Source organism: Sminthopsis crassicaudata, chromosome 3, assembly GCF_048593235.1.
Source record: "Sminthopsis crassicaudata isolate SCR6 chromosome 3, ASM4859323v1, whole genome shotgun sequence".
In the NCBI taxonomy this organism is placed as follows: Eukaryota; Metazoa; Chordata; class Mammalia; order Dasyuromorphia; family Dasyuridae; genus Sminthopsis; species Sminthopsis crassicaudata.
The window spans coordinates 174,485,898-174,508,706 of NC_133619.1; the positions used below are offsets into that span (position 1 = coordinate 174,485,898).

The following is a 22,809-nucleotide window of genomic DNA, read 5'->3' on the forward strand; positions in this document are numbered from 1 at the left end:
GGGTGGAAAGAGGGGAAAAATTGGAACAAATGGTTTGGCAATTGTCAATGTTGTAAAATTACCCATGCATATCTGGTAAATAAAAACTATTTTAAAAAAAGAAAAAGAAAAAAGAAACATGTCATAGGATATTTAAGCATTTGTAAAAAGACCACCAAGAAAATAACTGCAACTTACGTACCAACAACATTAGTTGCTGAAGATGAAGAGGTAGAGAAAATTTATGAAAAACAAAAGACTATCTAAATTAAATTGACATGTACTTTACTTGGTAAATTCTATAATAGGAGAAAAGTGAAAATGGAGATAAATATATACAAATTGTCTTTCAAAAAGGTATGAAAATTATCAAGGGCTTGTAGATTACAGAAAAGCCTTATATCTCTATATTATGAACAATTTTTTTTTCAATAAAAGAATTAGTAGACTTTGGATATGGCGTACAAAGAACAATATAATGAAAACAGTAGGGGAACAGGAGAAAATTCAAAGTGAGGTGGCTATTCAGAAAATGACCAGAGTAAAAATGAGGATACATGGTTCCAGGGAGAACAAAATTGAATGGCTTAGTTACTACCAGACATGATTCCTGGTGGTCCAATTTGGAAGGCCAAGCAGCACCAGCTCCCTAATATTCTTAACTTTTTTGTTCTTCCAGAAGAATTTCATTTTATTTTATCTATTTCTATAAAATAATTTATAGGTAATTTGAATGACATGGAACTAAAATAATAAATTTATTTAGGGAGCATTGTCCCATTAATTATATTAGCACAATTAAATTATAAATATTCAATCTCTCTTCATTGATTTATCATCCTTTATTTTTGTAAAGAAAATATTATGCAATTATAGTATTCATGTTATTATTGTGTTCTCTGAGAAGTAAACTCCAAATATTCTATTTATTTTATATTTGTTGTGAATGGAATATCTTTTTTTCTCTCTTCCTGTTAGAAAGAATTGGTAACATAAAACTTATAATTTTTGTGATTTATATCCTGCTACTTTACTGAAGATATCAATTGTTCCATTTAATTTTTAATTGAATACCTAGGATTATTTCCCAGAGTTCTTTTCACTCTGCTAATCTACCTCAAATACATATTCTGTCTCAAAAACAAAAACAAGAAAAACTAATGTCCTTCAGTGCCTATTCACAGTTTTTAACACTATTTCCTTCTCCACTTACAACTAGACTTGCAGCCTTATGAATTCAAATAATGGAAAAGAATGTTTTGGCTCCCAAGCCAAAGGGGTTCAGAAATCTACAATTCCGGCTGTAGTCTACAATAGCTTACTTCCTTTCTCCTCTCTCTGATTCATTGATAAAGTATTATATATCCTTGGGCTGGGAGCATGCGTTCTTTAGCTTCCTTGTTGATGAATTCTTTTTCCAAATTTTCTTGGCACTGATTCCCTTTTCCTGGCTACTATGTATGTAAGGAGTCTCTTGCTTCAGGGTGGTAACAGCATCCAAGAGCAGCAAAATAATCGGCTTCCATTCCCAGGACAAGTGGTGGTAAGGAAGGTCGTCACTGGAAAAATACCTGCAGTTTTCCGGAGTTCTCCGACAGTGCTGACAAGTCAAGGTTTCATATTCCTTTCCTGGATACTTGACAGCATAATCACTAGTTTTTGAAACAAATGAAAAAATTCATTTTCTTCCATTTCTGATCAGCACATAATTAAAGTACATAATTTCAGAGAGACAATCCAATGCCCAAAGTAGTTCTAGAAACCAAATAGATGAAGAATCAAAGAATAATATAACTATTATTAGTTAATTATTCCCCAAAAAGTAAGTGATCAAAAGATATAAACAAATAGTTCTCAAAAGAAATGCCAATGTAGAAACTATATAAAAATTGTACTCCTGTTCAAACTGGCATACTGCACTTCAGTGCTTATTAAATCCTAGCTTAAGTTCTGGCTAAATTAAAAAAAAAAAACAACTTTCTCAAAGGTAACTGTGGAGAAGAGTAAATGTTAGGAAAGTAAATGTTACGGGACATGCTCATTATTTGAAAATCTCTGGGTTTTTATGAGCCAACAATTTGATTTCGTTTCAGAAAGTCAGTATGATATTTAGATTCTTTCTTTTCAAACTATCAACTTTCCCCTTCACCTTCTTAACTTCACCTCTAACAAATACTACTGCCAATAATTAATACCTTAAGATAGTTGTGGCCTTTCTCATGTCATTGATTTTCAGTTTTCCATATGAAAACATTTTCTGAATCATGTATTACCGTTCAGCATGAACAAAATTTCGTATCATATACATAATTGCTTCTTTTTCATCAAGTCAAGCAATAATATAAAATAAGTAATAGATAAGTTGTCAAAAATTATAAAGTTTTCAAAAGAATGGCCAACTTAACAACTATGTAAAAGATAGTATTCTAGCCATTAATTTTACAACTATCTCTGCTAAAGTCTAGACACCTGAAGCACTTTCACACCTATGCCAAAGATGATGACCTGGTAGAATTTTTACCTAGAGTTCTATAATCTTGATTGGTACTTCTCTCTTTCATGCTTCACTTTAATCTCTACTCTCTGAAGAAGATGACCTTCTATAGAAGATGACCATCTTCTATAAGTCCTGCCAATAGCTGAGTAATCCTATAACTCCAGATCTTTTTCCCACTTTCTCTTAGCTCCAGAAACATGAATCATTGTTTCTGAATGTGGTATGTCAATCGGCTTCCATAGGATCATACTCATCATACCTGTAATTTTCTTTGCGAAAATGCCCCTTCCCGACAGGATTCCCTTGTGTTGGCTTCCCTATGAAACTATAAGCTCCTTGAGGGCTGGCATTGCTTTTGTATTTGTGTTATATAGTAAGCATTTAATAAATGTTTTTATTCATTCATCTCAATAAGAGAAAGGAAAGTCATAATAGCTTTGAGTTTTTTTAACCTCAACTACAGCAAAATGGCAAATATTGTTATAGTCAATGTTAGAGTGGTTGTAAAAAGGCAGTCATACTAACACACGATTGGTAGGTTGACTCAGAAATACCAAGGCATTGACCAGGAGGTCAATAATAGTAAGAAAAGTGCTAGATACAACAAATTATTTATAACAGCAAATATTTGATAACAAATGTCCAATAAGTAGAATGCAGCTAAACAAAGGGTACTGTAGATGACTATACCACATTATAAGAATTTATTAATATAATAAATTCAGATAGATATAGGAAGACTTACGTGAACTTATGTGAATGAAAAATAAAGTAAGCACTCATGAAAATAATAAATACAATGACTCACAACATAAGTAGAAGGAATAATAGAAATGACTAAAATTATAATGACCAAACTAGAGCCCAAAGAAGAAATACAAGAATGTGCCTCTCTCCTTTGCAAAGGAGATTGATTATTAGGAGCTTGAACACTACATATAATGTTAGACTTGATTGAAGTATTAGTTTTGCTAATTGGTTTTCTTTCCCTCTTTTAAAAAAAAATGTTTCTTGTAAGAGGTATCTCTCTGGGAGAGAATATATAATATACTGAGAAATATAAATGAACAAAGTATGAATAAAAGATTTTTTAAATGAGCTCCAGATTTATTCCTATAGAATACAGTGAGTATTCATCAAGCCAAATTACTCCAACTGCATTCAGAACTGCTATAATCCAACAAATCTGTGCTCTGCTAAAATTATGCCAGGGAATAAATAAAAAGTTTGAAGGCTCCTTTTAAGCCACATTTAAATTGAAAGATATAAAGTTTTTAAATCTTTACTACCAAGGCTATATATAGCCATAATTCAATAGCATGTCGTTTTTTATTTGTAATCTTCAATTTTTGAAAGTTGCAGATCATATTTATCCTTTCCAAAGAAATGGGATATTTATGATCCAGAATCATTCTTTTGGAGGCAATGGAAAATAGAACTAAGGAAAATGACAGTATTGAATGGTGTGCTGATTTAAGAACTAGATCTCTAAAGGGAAAAATAGATCATGACACACTTTTAGGTCTAGCTTACAAGATGAGCATTTTCTCTCATCATTTGCTTAAGACTAGACCAAAAACAAAACAATAAATCAAGCCCTGATTTTTTAGTGTTTGTTGATTTCCAGATAAAACTGCTCATACTAAAATTTAACCAAAAGCCAGTTGGTTCAAACTGGTTCCCTTGCATCCCTGATCACAGTCCCACCTTACCCCCACTCTCTCCCAAAAAAGAAAAAAAGAAATGTTTCATCCAAGTGAAATCAGTTAAAGTTGGTATCCAGGGAAGTCCATAAAGGCAAAACAAATGGCAAATAGTTGTATACTTGGGAATAGTAATTCAGGTAGCCCTGACTACTTTGTCTTGAATAGGAGGTGATGATGTGACAATCATTTATTCCATTTAAGCTTTGAAATATGTGGCCTTTCTTTTATATATGCAGACATGTACACAAATATGGTCTTTGATATATGTGTATTTATGTATTTGTGCATATATACATGCAGATATGGCCTTTCTTTTTTATTTTTTTATTTATTCATTTTTCCAAATTATCCCCTCCCTCCCTCCACTCCCTCCCCCCAATGGCAGGTAATCCCATACATTTTACATGTGTTACAATATAACCTAGATACAATATATGTGTGTAAATACCATTTTCTTGTTGCACATTAATTATTAGCTTCCGAAGGTATAAGTAACCTGGGTAGATAGACAGTAGTGCTAACAATTTACATTCGCTTCCCAGTGTTCCTTCTCTGGGTATAGTTATTTCTGTCCATCATTGGTCAACTGGAAGTGAGTTGGCTCTTCTTTATGTTGAAGATTTCCACTTCCATCAGAATACATCCTCATACAGTATTGTTGTTGAAGTGTATAGTGATCTTCTGGTTCTATTCATTTCATTCAGCAACAGTTGATTTAAGTCTCTACAAGCCTCTCTGTATTCCTCCTGCTGGTCATTTCTTACAGAGCAATAATATTCCATAACCTTCATATACCACAATTTACCCAACCATTCTCCAATTGATGGACATCCATTCATCTTCCAGTTTCTAGCTACAACAAAAAGAGCTGCCACAAACGTTTTGGCACATACAGGTACCTTTCCACTCTTTAGTATTTCTTTGGGATATAATCCCAATAACAGCAATGCTGGGTCAAAGGGTATGCACAGTTTGACAACTTTTTGGGCATAGTTCCAAATTGCTCTCCAGAATGGCTGGATTCTTTCACAACTCCACCAACAATGTATCAGTGTCCCAGTTTTCCCACATCCCCTCCAACATTCATCATTATTTGTTCCTGTCATCTTAGCCAATCTGACAGGTGTGTAGTGGTATCTCAGAGTTGTCTTAATTTGCATTTCTCTGATCAGGAGTGATTTGGAACACTCTTTCATATGAGTGGAAATAGTTTCAATTTCATCATCTGAGAATTGTCTGTTCATATCCCTTGACCATTTATCAATTGGAGAATGGTTTGGTTTCCTATAAATCAGGGTCAGTTCTCTATATATTTTGGAAATGAGACCTTTGTCAGAACCTTTCCTTTTAAAAATATTTTCCCAATGTGTAACTTCCCTTCTAATCTTGTTTGCATTAGTATTGTTTGTACAGAAACTTTTTAGTTTGATGTAATCAAAATCTTCTATTTTGTGATCAATAATGATCTCTAGTTCTCCTCTGGTCATAAATTCCTTCCTCCTCCATAGGTCTGAGAGGTAGACTATTCTCTGTTCCTCTAATCTATTTATGATCTCATTCTTTATGCCTAAATCATGGACCCATTTTGATCTTATCTTGGTATATGGTGTTAAGTATGAGTCCATATCTAATTTCTGTATGGCCTTTCTTTTTTTTAGTCACTGATCTTGGTAGAGTTAACATCTAGCAATGGTGTCTCTGAGACAAAAGGTCTGGATATTTTCTCCCTTTTCTTGGCACATATACATACATACATATATACACATATACATACCCATATCTATCTTTCTATCTTTTTATACATACACCCCCAACATATTAATAGCAGCATTATTTGTAATAGGAAAGAGCTGGAAGAGAAAGCATAGTTTTATGGAGAGATGACGTCAGAGCCAGTAACATATGATTGAAATCTTGCTTCTAACACATATCACCTAGGCAATTCACTTAACATCTCAGTGCTCTAGTTGGTTAAGTTTCATAGTGATTAGATTGAAGAACTTGGAGTCAGGAAGGACACCTGAGTTCAGAAATTTATTAACTATGTGATCCTAAGAAAGTCACTTAACTGCTCCATGCCTCAGTTTCCCTATCTATAAAAGGGAATAATAGCAATATAGGGCTATTATGAGGATCAAATGAATTAACATATATAAAGTGCTTTGCAGATCTTAAAGTACCACATAAATGTTATCTGTTGATATTTTTGTCTTTGTTATTGTAGTCTGAATAGTTTAAGACTGTTGATTGAAAAAAGGTAACTTAATTTGCCTGGAGTCCAGCTCTCTAATCACTACACCATGTTGCCATGATCCTGTGAACTTTTAAAGACAATAATTATTTTGATGAACATTTTTCTAAAATGTCATGCTGTGCAGGATGGATTGATAAGCCTTTTCCAAGATTTATTAAAATGAAATAAAATAAAATAAAACAAGAAGTCCAATCTATAATACTGGGTATGTCTCCTATTGATAGGGCTTTTAAAAATATATTTCTTGAAGTAAAGCTATGAAAAAGCACCTTTGAGAGAATGTTAAAGTGCCAATTTCCTGCTCCCAGCTTGGTCCAGCACCCCAGGCACATGCTTTTAAAAAATATTAGGTTTATAATCAACACAAGGTTCTTGGGTTTCTTTTTTTCCTATTGTTTTTAAGGTTCTGATATGTAAGTGACACCATTCTTCAAATTTTTGTTTTCTTGTAGTGAGTTTAAGCAAGTAAATGTCTTTTTTTTTAAGATTCTAGGACATACTTTCAAACAATACACATGACAACAATCAATAAATCCCTATGTCTGGAGAAAAGTCTGTAACAAAAACATATTAAGAAGAGCTATTAGCAGCAACAAGACATATGGAGGAGAGGAAAACATGCTTCTGCCATTCACTCTCAGGAGCAGAAGATCTTTAACAGTTTTCTATAAATTATATATAGTAAATCATTATAACTTGCTATTTTTCCCACTCACAAGTCTCCATGTGCAAGAATACAACTCATCTGTTAAAATTTAGATTTAAAAAAGCTATTTTGGTAAAACACACCAAACACTTCTAAACCTGAAGCTGAAATCAGGATTAGGTGTCCTATGACATGGTGAAAAGATTTAGAGGATCTCTATTCTGAATCCATGTCCTGTCTTTGCTACTTCATATTTATGTGATTTTTGGCAAATGACTTCACTTCTCCACAACTCAGTTTGCTCTTCTCTAACATGAAGGGGTTGAACTAGGTGGCCTCTAACATTTCTTTCTCTTCTAAGTTCTAGGATATTACCAATAAACAATGAAGCTCTTCTTTGCTTTCTGAATGCCTTCATTGAAAATGCCTCTCAAGGACCACTAATGGTTGAATGAAGATACAGATTTCAATGCCTCTTTTTAACCCTCTTTAAAATAAAATGGTTTCCAAATTACAGTGTATAAAATGTAATGGGATACACTACCATGCTATAAAATATGGTGAAGTAGATGGTTTCAGAGAAACCTAGGAAGACTTGTATAAATAGATGTAGACTGAAGGAAGCAAAGCCAGTAGGAAGTTGTAATTCAATAACAATCACATTATCAATGAACAGTTTTGAAAGACTTAAAAACTCTGATTGACTATGAAACCAAAGGACCCATGCTGAAAAAAAATAGTACCTGCCTCCTAACTGAAAGATAATGAATAAAATAAACAAAATTAAACATACATTTTTGATACAACCAATATGGGAATTTGTTTTGTCTGACTGTGTACATTTATTACTAGGGTTTTGTTTTTCTTTTATTTCTCATTAGAGAGGGGTAGGGAAAAGAGGAAGGGAATAAATAAACACTTGTTAATTGAAAAATGTTAGAAACAAAATAAAATGCTTCCTACCTTACTATTCTGTACTCTTTAAACTGTTCTCAGTCTACTGCCTTGTCAGATGCTAACAAATCCAAACATAAATAAGGAGGCCTTGCTCATAATGTGGGCACTTTCCATTGGACAAGCTGGATCAGTCTGTTCCTGAAGGGTAAGTAGCTGCCAAATGTTCAGGTGCTTCAATGAATATGGTTTGGGAAGGCTGGGAATTAACAGTTAGGAAAATGGGAAGGGGAGGGAAAGGGATAGATCAGATTTCTTCTTCTCAGCTCTTCACTGATAGCTCTCTCAGTATTCTGAGCAGCTGAAGGTTATACAGAGTTTGGGCTTGTAAATGGAAAGGCTGACATGCCATTCTAAAAGTGGTCATTCTTAATTCCGCTGTCTGTGTGTGTGCACGTGCACATACACACACACACACACACACATACACACACACACGCATGCACTTCCAGTTCTGAACATTCCTTTATCTCCTACTTCATGTCATACTAGTGGCTCAAGGTTTCTAAATTGCAAGCTAACTCCCCAACCTCCACTCTGATTTATTTATGGTCTTTCCATCTGGATTTTTCTTTTCCCAAAAATAGATTGATTATTTTTTTTAAAGTTCCATATGTGATTCTGATGACTTATCTACAAAAGCAGTTCTAATCATAACAGCTTGAAAATGTATAAAGTACTTTCCTAAGTTTTTTTATTCCCATTTCACAGATGAAGAAACTAAGCCCCAGAGAGGTTGAATGATCTGCCTAAGCATTAGTTAAGCTTCAAAATCTGAACTTAATCTTGGCTCTCCGGAATACTACATCAATACAGAGTATTTGAAAGAAAGTGATCTTTTATTCAAAACCTGGATTTGGATCTTTGCTTTTACTAACAGATTGACTTTGGGCAAGTCATTTCAACTCTCTGGATTTCATTTTCCTTATCTTAAAAAAAAGGGGGAGGTTGATGATAAGACCTCTAAAGCCGTTTCCAGATCTAAATTGTCTAATCCTAAACTTGATGTTCTCTTCAAATGCTGAAGTAAAATGAAAGAAAAGAATCCTTGGCTAAAATCCCTTGTCATTTCCTTCTTCAAAACTGTTATCCATTTGAAAAGGTGTCAAATTTATTTCATGTAAGAGAAAAAAATATATAGAAATATTTATATGGTCACGTTGTCCAGTCCAAAGTTAATATTATTATTATTATCATTTAGAGCCCAGTATATATTATGGCTGCTTTATGAATCAATAAACAAATTTTTATTAAGTTCTATGTTCAAGGAATTGAGGGATACAAACACAACAAAATAATACCTGGTCAAAAAGGACCATACATCCTAATAGGGGAAACAAAATTTTTAAAATATAGCATACAAGTTTCAAAGCTCCCAGGTTAAGGAGAAAATATTGGAAGCAACAAGAAAAAAGCCATTTTAATATTGTGGAGCTACAATAAGGAGTACATAAGACCTAGCAGTTACTATGTTGAAGGACTGTAGATCTTGGAATACTATATTTTGTAGAGCAAAAGACATGGGGTTATGACCAAGAGTAACTTACCCAGTAGTATAATCTGAATGAAAAAAAAAATAGACACTTAGCAAACTCAAAAACTTTCAAGTTTTTGTGACAAAAACTTTAGAACTTAAGGGAAAATTTGACATATAACAACCAGAAGAAATATAAGATAAATATTGAAGGCCAATTATAAGGAACTCAATGAGATCAAATTGTTTACTTCCTATATGTAAAAATATTAGCAATACTCTTATTATTTTCATCATTATTTAGGTAGTTCAAAAGAAATGTGTTGGCTGAAGTGAATATAATGGGGTGATTAAAAAAATAAATAAAACTATGTAGGAAGAGATTAAAAATATAGCATAAAGTTAATAAATATAAATATATACAAAGTTGTTAAATGCAAAGGAGACTAGAAGGGAAGATACCAGCAGTTGAGAGAATCAGGCCTATTTATTATGATGACCAAACTTTAGAACTCATGTAAACAATCATTTATAAATTCCACCTCTCCATCCTATTTCTTACCCCCATTGAACTGAGTGAAAAAGCAGGACAAAGACTGACATGGTCAGATTTTTTTTTAGGAACAAAAACAAAAGAACTGATTGGAATTACACAAAGAAACAAGATTTGTTACCATAGTGATTTCTCCACTATTTTGGTCCTGAAAACCTCTTCCTGGTCCAGGTTTACAGTACAGTAGCAATCCCTCATCTTGTTTGGCCCCGGATAAGTAGGAAGATTTTTGGCTTCTCCTGAAAGACAAAAATAAAATGTACACTTTTCTTAGCATTGAGACATTTAGTCCACAAACTCATTTCCAATTCATGATACATTTATTTCACACTAACCAAACAGCCTCCTTGTTAGAATTGCTCAGTGGTGCCTTATATGGCCTTCATTTCCTTATTACTGTAATGTGTTAACATCTAATAATAGAATCACATGTTCCTGTTTAAAGTACAAGGTTAACACTCTGATATCAATATTCTCTGTTCTCAACCTATGTCAGAATTAAGTTACTTGACTTTAGTTTTTTTTCTAAAACTAGAACTAAATACCACTTAGTCTTGCCAGACACAAGCTATGGAATCAATTAATTAATTGTGATTGCACCAGCCTCCATCCCAAATTGAAACATCTTACTTTATATTCCACACTGTCAAGTACTCAAAGAAGAAAATGGATAATGCAAACCAGGGCTACATTAAGCTTTCTACATACAAATTCAAATCACCATACTAGCCTTCAGTTCCTTGGAAAACAGAAACCTGTTAATTAAAATCTCAGAAAAGGAAACTTATTCTAGGCCCAATTTTATTTCTCCTCCTTCACCTCCAAATATCCACATCCAAATTTCACCAAAGCACCTTAAGATTAGGCAAGTATTTATACTTTAAAAGCAGGAATCCATCTGGCCAAATGGAAGCTGTTCATACTGCAAGAAGTCCTTATTTATACTTTGTGTCTGCTTAGGGATTATTATCAGAATCCCTAATACCAGGGCAGTCAACTTGGAGAGGTAGAAGGGAAGTGGGGGGAGGAAAAGAAGGAGGGAAGTAGGAGGAAACAACACAGTTTATTTGTGAATGGAAAGAGAACAGAGATGAATGAAATTCAACCAATAGTCACAAGGGTAGCTTTTTAATAGGACATCTGCCGTTCAGTGTTAAGTCAGTTCTATTGCAACAAATGCCTCTTTCAGGCTCTGGTTTCCCAAAGGACTTTGATACTAACAGAAGTCATGTTGGCTTCTAATGACATCTTGTGTAAAATGTCCTCGGCAGACACTGTTCAAGGAACACAACATGAAATGATAGGGGCTCCCACACCACAGCTGATTGACACCCCATGGCAAAGGCCAGCTTCTGTTCAAAGCCTGCCACACCAACTTAACTATTCAGGCACAAGCTGAAAGAGCACCAAGGACAAACCTGGATTCAGTGTTTTTCAGGCCTCGAGCTTTAAATCTAAGAAGCTAAATACTCCAAAGACAAATCTGAAAATCCACCAATAGAGCAATCCTTCTGAGGAGTTTCCAAGTATTTCTGTTGATTCTCTCTCCTCCATTTTGTTTCCTTCTGGGACTTTCTCTGAAAGCACTTTAGGATGATATTTTTGTTTATGTATTTTTTAAGTTGGAAGGGATCTCAGAGAGAATTTGATCTGTGGAAAATGAGGCCCAGAAAAATCAAAGAACTTGCGCAAAGTCACACAAATAGTAATGACAATTACAGAACTCAAACCCAAGAACACATTCTGTAAATCCAGTTGTCTTTCCACTGCCTCAAATATGCTTTCACTTATTCCCACTTTATATTCAATTCAATGTTCAATAAGCTTTTTTTTAATTTTATTTTTTATTTTTTCTGGGATAGAAAGGTTGACTTTCTTCATTTCCAAATCATCTTCATTAAAGAATCAGAAAATCACAAAATAAGAATTCTAGAGCTAAAAAGACACTTACAAATCATCCCACTTTAAAGGTGGATATTTTAAGTGATTATTTTAATCATTCAGTAATTAACCTTAAAAAGCAATTTAATTTCAGTTTAAAGTTTCACTTTAATTTCATTTTTTAAATCTTTATTATTTTGATTCAGCAAAGGGCAGCTAGATGGCGCAGTGGATAGAGCACCAGCCCTTAAGTCAGAAGGACCTGAGTTCAAATTTTACCTCAGACACTTAAAAGCATCCTAGTTGTGTGACCCTGGGCAAGTCACTTAACCCCCACTGCCTCAGCAGAAAAAAAAAAAATTGATTCAGCAAGACAGAGAATCAAAACTTTTCCAAACACATTCCAAATTGTACAGGTCATTTTCTGCATACATTTTAAACATTGTGTGACTAAACAGCAGATTAATCTGTTAGTATACTAGACTTGGGAATTGGGAAATATGAGTTTGAATTCTGCCTCTGATACTTACTAACTATATGACCTCGATCAAGTCACTTGGTCTCAATTCCTCATCTGTAAAATGAAGGTATTAATATGATGATTTCTTTAATCCCTTTCTGCTCTAAATCCATCATCCTAGAGCCTTAAAGAAAGCATATACTGCTGAGGAGCCTCAATTTCCTCATGTTCAGGATGTGAAACATCTTCAATCAAAAGGCAATTAAAGAATTATCAGAAACATATTTGAAACATACCTAAACAAGGACATTTTTCATTCCATGTTATTTTTTTAGCCCAGAATTGAGGATAGAAAGAAAGTCGCACAAGAAAAACCAATCTGTCAACAGGCATATGCATCAAAGCTAAACCATAGGAAGTCGTTAAATGTCAAAAGACAGATTTTATGAAGGATTTGAAGTATGAGAAAGGTCACATATGCACGTGCATATATGGTATGTAATATATTCAAAAGTATGGAATTATATAATCCTATTCTCAGAGATTATAATGCAACACAATGGAATAAGAACAAGCACAGAACACATACACAAAGAACTAGAAATGGCAACTTATATTTCTCTTGTCCTGAGGTCACACACACAATCCTGTGACCAAATAATCACAAAAATGACCCACAAAGAATCATGGTTGACCTTTTATAATTTCTAAAAGTTTTTTTTAGTAGAACTAAATAACTTTCTGATCTTTTAACCACTATGATAGCTGGATCGCCCTGATGTTTGATAAGGGCATTGATGATATTAATAAATCTTCAATTTAGTTCCCTTTAAAATTTAACTTTGGGGGAAAGAAAGCTCCATTGCAAAATGGAGCTCAAGCATGTTCAAACATTTAGCTGCAAATTGCTTTGTTTAAAAAAAAAAAAAAAAAGCCCCTCCCCACCAAAAGAGAGAGAGAGAGAGAAAGAAAACGAACCTTTATGAATATTCTAGAGACAGTGAGGAATACAAAACTGAGGCTTTGTTCTCCTTTATTATGAACAAATGTTTTTATTTTTGACTCTTCTCCCTCCCTTAACTCCCACATGTAATCAGTTGCCAAGTCTTGTGAATATTACCCCTGAAATATCTATTGCAACCTGTCTCCTCCTCTCTATCCCTATTGCTATAACCCTAAAACAAGTTCTCATTACACACCCACATAAACTATTAAAATAGCCTTTTAACAGGACTTTCCTATTTCCACTGTTTCCCTTAATCTCTACCTCAAACCAAAATGCTTTCAGATTAACCTTCATAATTGGACAGATCTCCTCTGCTAATAACCCTTTACCTACCAAATAAAACCTAGTCTATATTCAAGTCTCTCCAAATTATGGTACCATTTTCATTTTTCAGCCTTATCTTATTTACTTGCCTTCAACACAAATACTCAACCCTCCAGCCAAATGGCACCATTCATTGCACACACCTTTCTTGGCATGGTTCCCTAAACCTTTCCCTCTCTACCAGTTTCCTAGTAGACAGATCATCTGAAGCCCAGCTTAAAGGCTACCTCCATTACCAAAATCTTCCTAATTCACTTCCCCCTGCACCCAAGTAGACAATGTGCATTGTAAGTATTTGCATCAGTCTTACATATTTACCTTGCATTGTCCTGTAATGAAGTTCTACCTGCTGCGCATGTAGTTAAGTCCCACTTGGGAAATCTGAATTTTGTATTTCCCAAAGTATTCTGCATATAATGGGTGGTTAACAATATTTTAGTGAATTAAAATGGGGAGGGGGTAAGGGTGAATTATATACCATCTCTTTTGAATAGAAGTTTTTAAGAACTGATAGCCCCAGAGAGCCCCTTTATAACTTTTGAAGCAGTCACCATTTAAATGTAAAAATATTGCTTTGTTATAAACTGGTATTCTTATTTCTCGATTTGCATCACATCTCCATCTATTTATGCCAATGTAGTTATATTCTGGTTCCTATGACAATAGCAACACCAGTGAGGCTGGGTAATTAATCTGAACCAAAATTAAAATTACTGTGCTTACAGATGAGCGACAGAAGCAATTGCTAGAATTGCCTTTGCATATTTGCACCATCCTAAGCCTTCCTATTTGCCTCCTTACAACAGAAAAGTCCCTAAAGAAAGGGGACATTTTAAACAAATGCATATTAACATCTCATACTGAAAACTTTTCAGTAAATTGGTTAGCTGAAGAGAATGCTGTCATCAGCATGGGCATTTCTTTTTTTCCACACTTTACTGAATTTGAGAACTGACTAGAATATTTTCATGATGATTACATCACCTACCTTCCTTATTTCATTGGGTTTTTATTTTATAGATCACAAGCTACTGTAAGAGTTGTTCAATATGAAAGGGCATGAATGGACTAAAATCTGCATTATTTTTCACTTGCTTTGGTCATATCCAACTCTTCATATCCGCATTTAGGGTTTTTTGTTTTTTGGGTTTTTTTTTTTTTTTTTAACAAAGATACTAGAGTGATTTGCTATTTCCTTCTCTAATTCATTTTATAAATGAAGAACTTAGGCAAACAAAGTTAAGTGATTTGCTAAGGGTCACACGGCTAGTAAATGTTTGAAGCTGATTGGAAATGTTTCAATCCACAGGATATGGTATTATGGGAAGCTCACTGGATTTAGAGTCAGAAGAATTAGGCTCAAATTACATCTCATTTAAACCAGAGTAATATGGGGAAAATTCTTAACTTCTCTGGAGTCAGTTTCCTCATCTAAAAAATGAAGTAGTTGATACATATGACTGGTGATGTCGCTTTCAGCTTTAAATCTTTGATCCTACAGATGCCTTCTCAGCATTAACTTAAGGAAAAATATACTTTGGTTTCATGCAATAAGAGCTCTCATAGGTGAGGTAGACTATCCATTTTAAATTATAAACACAATAAAGGCACCATTATATAGACAAAAAGAAGGCTGAGTTTGGAGCCAGAGGACCTAGATTCAATCCCTGATCTTCCACTTATTACATTTACTACCTCACTATACTTACCTTACTATCTTGCTACACTTACTATACTTACATTTATTATGTTTATTATTACCTTGCTAGACTTACTTACTACAGTCATCTTACCACACTAACTACACTTACCTTCCAAACTTGCTACACTTACTACCTTACTACACTTACATTACTAACTTATTACACTTACTATGTGATCTTACAAGAATTGTTTAATCTTTTCGACCTCACTTTCTCATCTATAAAATGAGAGGGGGTTGGAGTAGATGAGCTATGATATCTCTTCCAATTCTCTATCTATGAAACAATAATACATCTGCAGCAAATAACAGTACTTACTAATTTATTGAAGGAAGTGGTAAGAAGAGGGTGGAGAGCAACACATATACCTAATCAAAACCATAACTTTAAACATAAACAATCAGTTCAGTGAAGAGAAAAAGACAACTAAAGTTTTCTCTGTGCTGATGTTCAATTATAGGCAAGTAGGAATACAGCACAGGAACCAAAACAAACATTATAATCTGAAAGGGCATCATGCACAAGCTATCATTAGCAATAATTCACTTTGTTACGGTTGCATGCCTACATATCCTGTCAGCAAGCTAACTTAACAAGTATGACAGGAAGACAAAACAAATGAAGCAGGGGGAACCCAGAGTCCAGATTTCAAGTTTAAAGTGGAACTGTGCCCAGGCCATTGAAAGGTGAAAGTAAGAGTCATGACCTTCTTGGACACATTTTTCCCTCGATGGATACAGTTAACAAACAGCCTACAAAAGCATATCCTTGGCAGTAAATTTTTTTTTCATTCATACTCCCTGAAGAAGAAAAATATTATATTCAGATCCTCATGTGATTAAAAAAAAAGACAAAACACAGGTACTTTTGATAATCAAAACAAATCTGGAATACAGTAAGACCAGAATTCAAACAGTGCTGTTTCATCCACCATAAAGGGTTGGGTTCATTAATATTACATTCTCTACCTCTACCAAAACTGGTATAATTATTTACAACTTTCCCTAATCATTATCATCCCTCAAAAAGAATAAATACTTATACAGAAATGTGAATAGGGAGAAGAAAGGAAGAGGAGAAGCTCTAGATAACAGACTTATTCTCCCTCTCACACTTTCAAATTGAAGGTTATTATTGTCTAATGGCATTGGATAAGTAGTATAATAAATTTGTGAATGTAGGGAAGTTAGGTTATTTAGTTCAAATCTCTCATTTTATGGAAACGGGAAACTAAAGGCTTGGAGAAGTTTCAGTTAAGACTTGCCTACAGGTCACAAGTAACAGAGTTGGGGGTTCAAATTCAGGTCTTCTAGCTCCAAATCCATCATGGTATTCTGTTGCCTCTATGTTACTATTTAATTGCCACAAGCAAGCAAATATTTTGGAAGACAATCAAACATTCACTGGATAATAAATTGAAGAGTCCATCTTATAGGCAAGGAGATTGAAATATTATTTCCCCACTATTCTACTGATTGCTGATTAAGAAATCAATTTTCCCTTGTTACAATTTAAAAGCTTCACTCCCTCATGCTTATTCTTGTACATACTGTTTTTCCCATATAATATTAGATTGCTATACAAATAATAAATCAATGCATATTATGTTTTCTTCTATATATCCTTTAGTAAAATGTGAACTCCTTGAATACAGGGAACTGGTATTTGTATGTGTGTGGGTATTTGTGTGTTTCTCTTTGTATTTGCATTGCACCAAAATATTAATAAATGTTAACTAAATTATATACCATTGTGATTATAAAACATCTCCAGGGTTCTGTTTAACTTGGCAGCAAAGGAGATGTTAAATGATTTGATGAAAATGAAGATCTGGTAATGAAGATTTGATAAAAATAAGAATGAAGATTTCATAAAATGTAGCCAAGGAAGATGCCTCTTCTGAAAAAAAAATAGAAAGGAAAATGAAAGAGGTTGGGAATCCAAGACACTACATTTGGTACATTAGGATGTGATAAGTGAAGGAAGAACTCATATTCAGGTGTGTGTCAAGGCTCAGAGAATTATCTCTACAAAGAAATGTTTGAAGGACTAAAAAAAAAAATAAGGAAAGAAACTGAATAGTGTAATTCAATGGTGCCAGGATGAGAGTAGAGACCAAGAAAAACAGATTAGTTTATCCAGTGATGTAGACAAGGATTAAAGAAAGGATGAGAGAACTATTACCACTACTACCATCATCAACCCACTATCTTGATTTCCTGCGAAAGGAAGCTTTTGTAATAGATGTGAAGATTTGGTACTAAAAACAGGAAAGGGCAGCAGGAGACAGAGAGAGACAGAGAGAGACAGAGAGACAGAGAGACAGAGAGAGACAGAGAGAGAGAGAGAGAGAGAGAGAGAGAGAGAGAGAGAGAGAGAGAGACAGAGAGAGAGAGAGAGAGACAGAGAGACAGAGAGACAGAGAGACAGAGAGAGAGAGACAGAGAGAGACAGAGACAGAGAGACAGAGACAGAGAGACAGAGAGACAGAGAGACAGAGAGACAGAGAGAGAGAGAGAGAGAGAAATTAATCCCTGTGAAGATAACCACTAAGGAATGTAGAGGAATAAAAGTAGGGGGGAGAACAAAGTATAAATAGAAAAAAAGCAAAAATTTAACTTTACTCAGAAGAAATCTGAGCTATATTTCCATTTTTTGATACATTCAACAAACACTTATTAAGCTCCAGTGGCAGAGACCTATGATGGATACTAGTAAACAGTTTAGATAAGCCAGTCCATCCATATCTAGATAGAAATAGATAGATAGATAGATAGAAAGAGAGAGAGAAAGAAAGAAAGAAAGAAAGAAAGAAAGAAAGAAAGAAAGAAAGAAAGAAAGAAAGAAAGAAAGAAAGAAAGAAAGAAAGAAAGAAAGAAAGAAAGAAAGAAAGAAAGAAAGAAAGAAAGAAAGAAAGAAAAGGAATAAAGCCAACAATTATAATGGTAACAGGAGATATATAATGAAGAGTGGTGCAAAAGAGTACAAAAAAGTAACTATGGGATAAAGGGTAAAATCATGATGCATTCAGCTAATCCTGTAGACCAATTTAGCTGGACTGCAGAGAACAAAGAGGAAAGGACAAAGAGAATGATCTGGGGAATTTTTTTTGTTTTCACTGAATGACTTGGATGAGCTTGGATGCAATGGAATCATGTGAAACACACCTGATATACAATACGAGTTCTCATACTGCTTTGGAGAAAGGAAATTTGTTTCTTTTGGATTGATCACATTTTTTTATTTTTATCATCTTCACTTTTAAAAAAAGGATAAAAAGCATTTTAATATCCTCACATATGCTTCTGGGGATTATTAATATCAATGCAATTCCTCTTGTGTCAGTAGGAGTAAATGGTCTGTATTTATCATAGAACAACATCCAAAGAAATTACTGTTTTTAATACTCTCATTCTTTATGCAGTGATGCCTTTTAGTCATCATGACAACTTGGAATTCAAACTCATCTACACATCCTCTTAGACCATCCAGCAGCTTGTAACAACAGGAGAGCCTATTTTCAAAACTGGACAGTTTTATGATTAAAACATCCTATTTCTTTGAATAGATTTGTCTTTACTGCCTTGCTATTTTAGTGTCTGATGTTAAATAGGACAAAAATCCATAAAACCCAGACTAGATTAGATTTCTAAATCAAGTTACAAACTGTCTCTTGCATACTGATTCAGAAGACTAGAAAATCAGATTTCCAGCTGAATATGTTTGATGGTAAAAAGCATCATTGGTAACAAGAATCAGTAAATTGACAGCCTGTGTAATCATTCAGGTTGGGTAATGGGTTTAAGAATAATTCAAGAACCCAAGTAAAATGGAAGCACAGAACCATAAAAAGCGAGTTGGAACTGGAAGAAGCCTCAGAGATTTTTGAATCCAACTGCATCCTTGTACAGGTAAAAGTAACAGGAACCTAGAGATTTCATGATTTAGCCAAGGTCACCTTATTATATGGCATTTTTATATGTGTCAAACTGGGAATTTACCATGTAAAAGTGTGAAGATGGGAAACTATAAGAACACAGTTTCTGTGCCAAATTTACCGAGTCCTAGCAGCAACCTACTATAACTCTCAAGCTTTACTATCCATCAACATCAGTAAATCACCTAATAATTAAGTCAATGATTTACTTTCCTATAGACACTCTCCTAATAGGGTCTATTAGCATGATGAAATGTTTTTATTAGGACTGGCAATATGATCAATTGTACTGGTGTTCACTCATTACAAAAGAAGGGTGAATGATTTTAACTTAATACCCTCTTAAATACTAGATAATTATTTGAAGCATAATTAAAGAAAAGAATTATCAGCATAGTCATCATCAACCAATTTGTTAAACATTAAGGGAAATGATCCTTAAGAAACAAATTCATCATGGTGATTAGGGAAATCCTCATCCCGTTTTGTTAAGTCAACAAGCACTTATTAAGTGTTAACTAACTGCCAATCACTGTGCTAAGTACTGGGGAAACAAATACAAACAGGAAGACAGTTCTTGATCTCAAGGAGCTTACCTTCTAAAGGGGAAAAACATCACCTTAAAGGAAGATGATGAAGGAGCAAGGGTGAGGGCATGAGATGAAAGTACCTTGTAGGGGGCATGGTAGGAAAAATCTTGGAGAAGAATAAGCACATTATCTGCCAAAGAGTTTGAATGGTTGGCAGTTAGTAGTGAAAGTCTGGGAGAATCAGAAATGATTCTATTAGGGAAGTAGTATCTGTAGAGAAAATTTTTCTATTAGGCTCCCCAACTATGAAGCCAATTTAGGACTACTTGCCTTACACTATAGTAGCCAGAATTCCTCTCTTCCAAGAATTGGGATCCATTAATTAAAGGCAGATGTCATTGAAGCACACAGCAAAGAGAAATGATGAAAAGAAGCTTTTATAACCACCAAGCACAGCTTTTCCACTCAACTAGATTTTGTGGCACTTTCTAATACTTACCAAATATCATAAACTCCTTTGGAAGTAAGGAGCCAAATAAGAAATCAAGTGAGAATATTTGACTCAAGTTACAAAAAAGGATCACAAAAGCTTTTCCTTCCATTTGGCAGACCCCAGGTTTTTTAATAATCTAAAGGAAAAATGTGTCTCATGCTTTCAGTACTCCAAGAGTTCCCCATCATCTTCTAACTTAAATATGGAATAAATTTCTAAAAAAATGTTCAAAGTTTTTCAAATACCCATCAGTGACTCCCAATCTAACATTCATCATCCAGTTCTTTCACTGTATCTTTTGCTGGATTAACCACAAATAAGGTCATGGTATAAGCAAAATCTACTTGTTTTGCCTCCATTTCCATTTCTTGTGTCATGCTCGTCTTTCTCATATACACACGTTTAGTTGCCCAGATTCCCCCTGAGAAGCACTTAGAACTCTTATACTATCTCCCCTTTCCCATATATATGACTAATCAAGATTTAGGCACCTGGATGATATAATGAAAAGGACTCTGGACTTAGAGTTAGGAAGAACTGAGTTTAAATCAGATTTTAAATACTTAGCTGTGTATCCCTGATCAAGTCACAACTTCTGTTTGCTTTAGTTTCCTCAAATGTAAAATGGGGATGATAATAATAGCACCCACTTCCTAGGGTTGTTGGGGAAATCAAAAAATGTAATAGTTGTAAAGGACAGGGCTTAATAAATGCTTATTTATTTCCTTCTAAACATTCATTCAGGCTATTGTATGCCTGGATTGGATTCTATGCCCTCCTTTCACTGCAGCCCTCTCTACCTATTGAAATCCCATACTGTCTTCAATGTTAACTCAAGGGCTCCCTATTTCATAAAACATCCCTTTCATTTCATAATGAAAAATCACTATCAGTCCAGAGATGTAGACTGAATACCTAACAAAGCCTGGCAGAGTGACCATCAGAGAAATGAAATTAATTCAATAATGTGTTACCCCTTTGGAATCATAATAGAATGCCAAATATCTATTATTTAAACTTATTTAAATAAAACTAAAGTAAGACTCACTCAAGTAATTTAAACTGTTCAGGGATAAGAAACTAAAGTTTCTTTCTTGTTGGGTAGTTCCTCCTAAAATAGCCACAAACCTATTTTATATTTTAGATAATTCCTTTTCATAGGTTTGAATCATACTACCTTACCTTTTACTGTTTTTCCTATTCCAGGTCACTAATGTCTCAGTTTCCAAAGAAACAAATCATCAGGTTTACATGAGGGTGTGAGCAGCACTCAATATTCAGGATATTAATAGTAGAAAGAGGATTAAAGAGAAGAAAATTGACATTATTAATCACCCTTCATTCTCTCTGTAATCCTCAATTTTACTGAATGGAAAATTCTATTATCATCTCCCCCCCCCAAAAAAAAAAGAAAAGAAAAGAAAAGAAACTCCTTTTATTAATAGTCTTAAACTGAATAGTGCATGAAGTTTCTTTCATTTCTTGACTCAACAAAGCATCTGTGACCTTTAAATTACTCACATAGGATGTGTAAATATTTTCAGCTCACTTTCAATTTCGACACTGTTTTTGTGGTCAAGGCAATTTGAAAATACCCATTAATTTATCAGGTTATTAAACATTTAGTATTCTCTACAAGAGATTCATTGCTTATTAATGGTTTGAATATTTTCTGTGGTTTACATTAAAAAACATGGCTAAAAGGTGAACTAGACATTTGGCTTGAAAATGAATGTATGCTGAAGGAAATGCATCAAGAAACTGGCATTAAAAAAAAAGGTGAAATAAAGTAATAACGCTTTGGGGGAGGGCAGGAAACTAGATAAGCAAAATGTCCCTAACATATTAGAAAATGACAAATTAATATAATTCCTATTTCTATGACACTGGTTTGCAAATTATTTTCTTCATAACAATCTTATTGAAGTAAGCAGTCCAAGTATTAAAATACCCATTTTTTTTAAAACAAGGAAACAAGTTCAAAGAATTAAATGGATCTGTTCAGGATCATGCAACTATAAAGTTTTGGAGCCATGATTCATTTGGGTTTCTTCTAAATTCAAATCCAGCTTATTTTTCACTATATGAAGAGAGGGTCTACAGTAGAAATTAGAAATTTCCTTCTATAGCAAAACCGAAAGATAGATAGATTTGTCTTACTCTGTTTCACTCTCTCTAAATTTATTTTCTGTTTTCAAACAAAACTTACAGTCTCTCTAACCTTCCCTGTTTTCCTAAGTCACATGATCTTTCCCCTTCAAAATCTTGACCTTTTAGTTCATTAGTTTAACTTACACCATTTTCTACCCTTTAATTCATTGCCCCACTGTCCCATGACCTCTTAATTCCACTTCCAAGATGTCACAGAGTTCTGAGTCCACTGCGGATTTGTTATCCAGTTCCAACTGGGCC

At 34.1% G+C, this 22,809-nt stretch overlaps 1 protein-coding gene across 4 annotated transcripts in view; it reads right to left on the reverse strand.

Moving 5' to 3' along the window:
• Positions 1-22,809, reverse strand: part of RASA3 (RAS p21 protein activator 3) — a 292,598-nt gene that overhangs the window by 187,787 nt on the left and 82,002 nt on the right. For all 4 annotated transcript variants that reach the window (XM_074299614.1, XM_074299612.1, XM_074299611.1 and 1 more), the window contains exon 2: positions 10,185-10,302. In XM_074299614.1, coding sequence (XP_074155715.1) covers positions 10,185-10,302 — 118 coding nt within the window. The remainder of the gene's footprint in view (positions 1-10,184; positions 10,303-22,809) is intronic.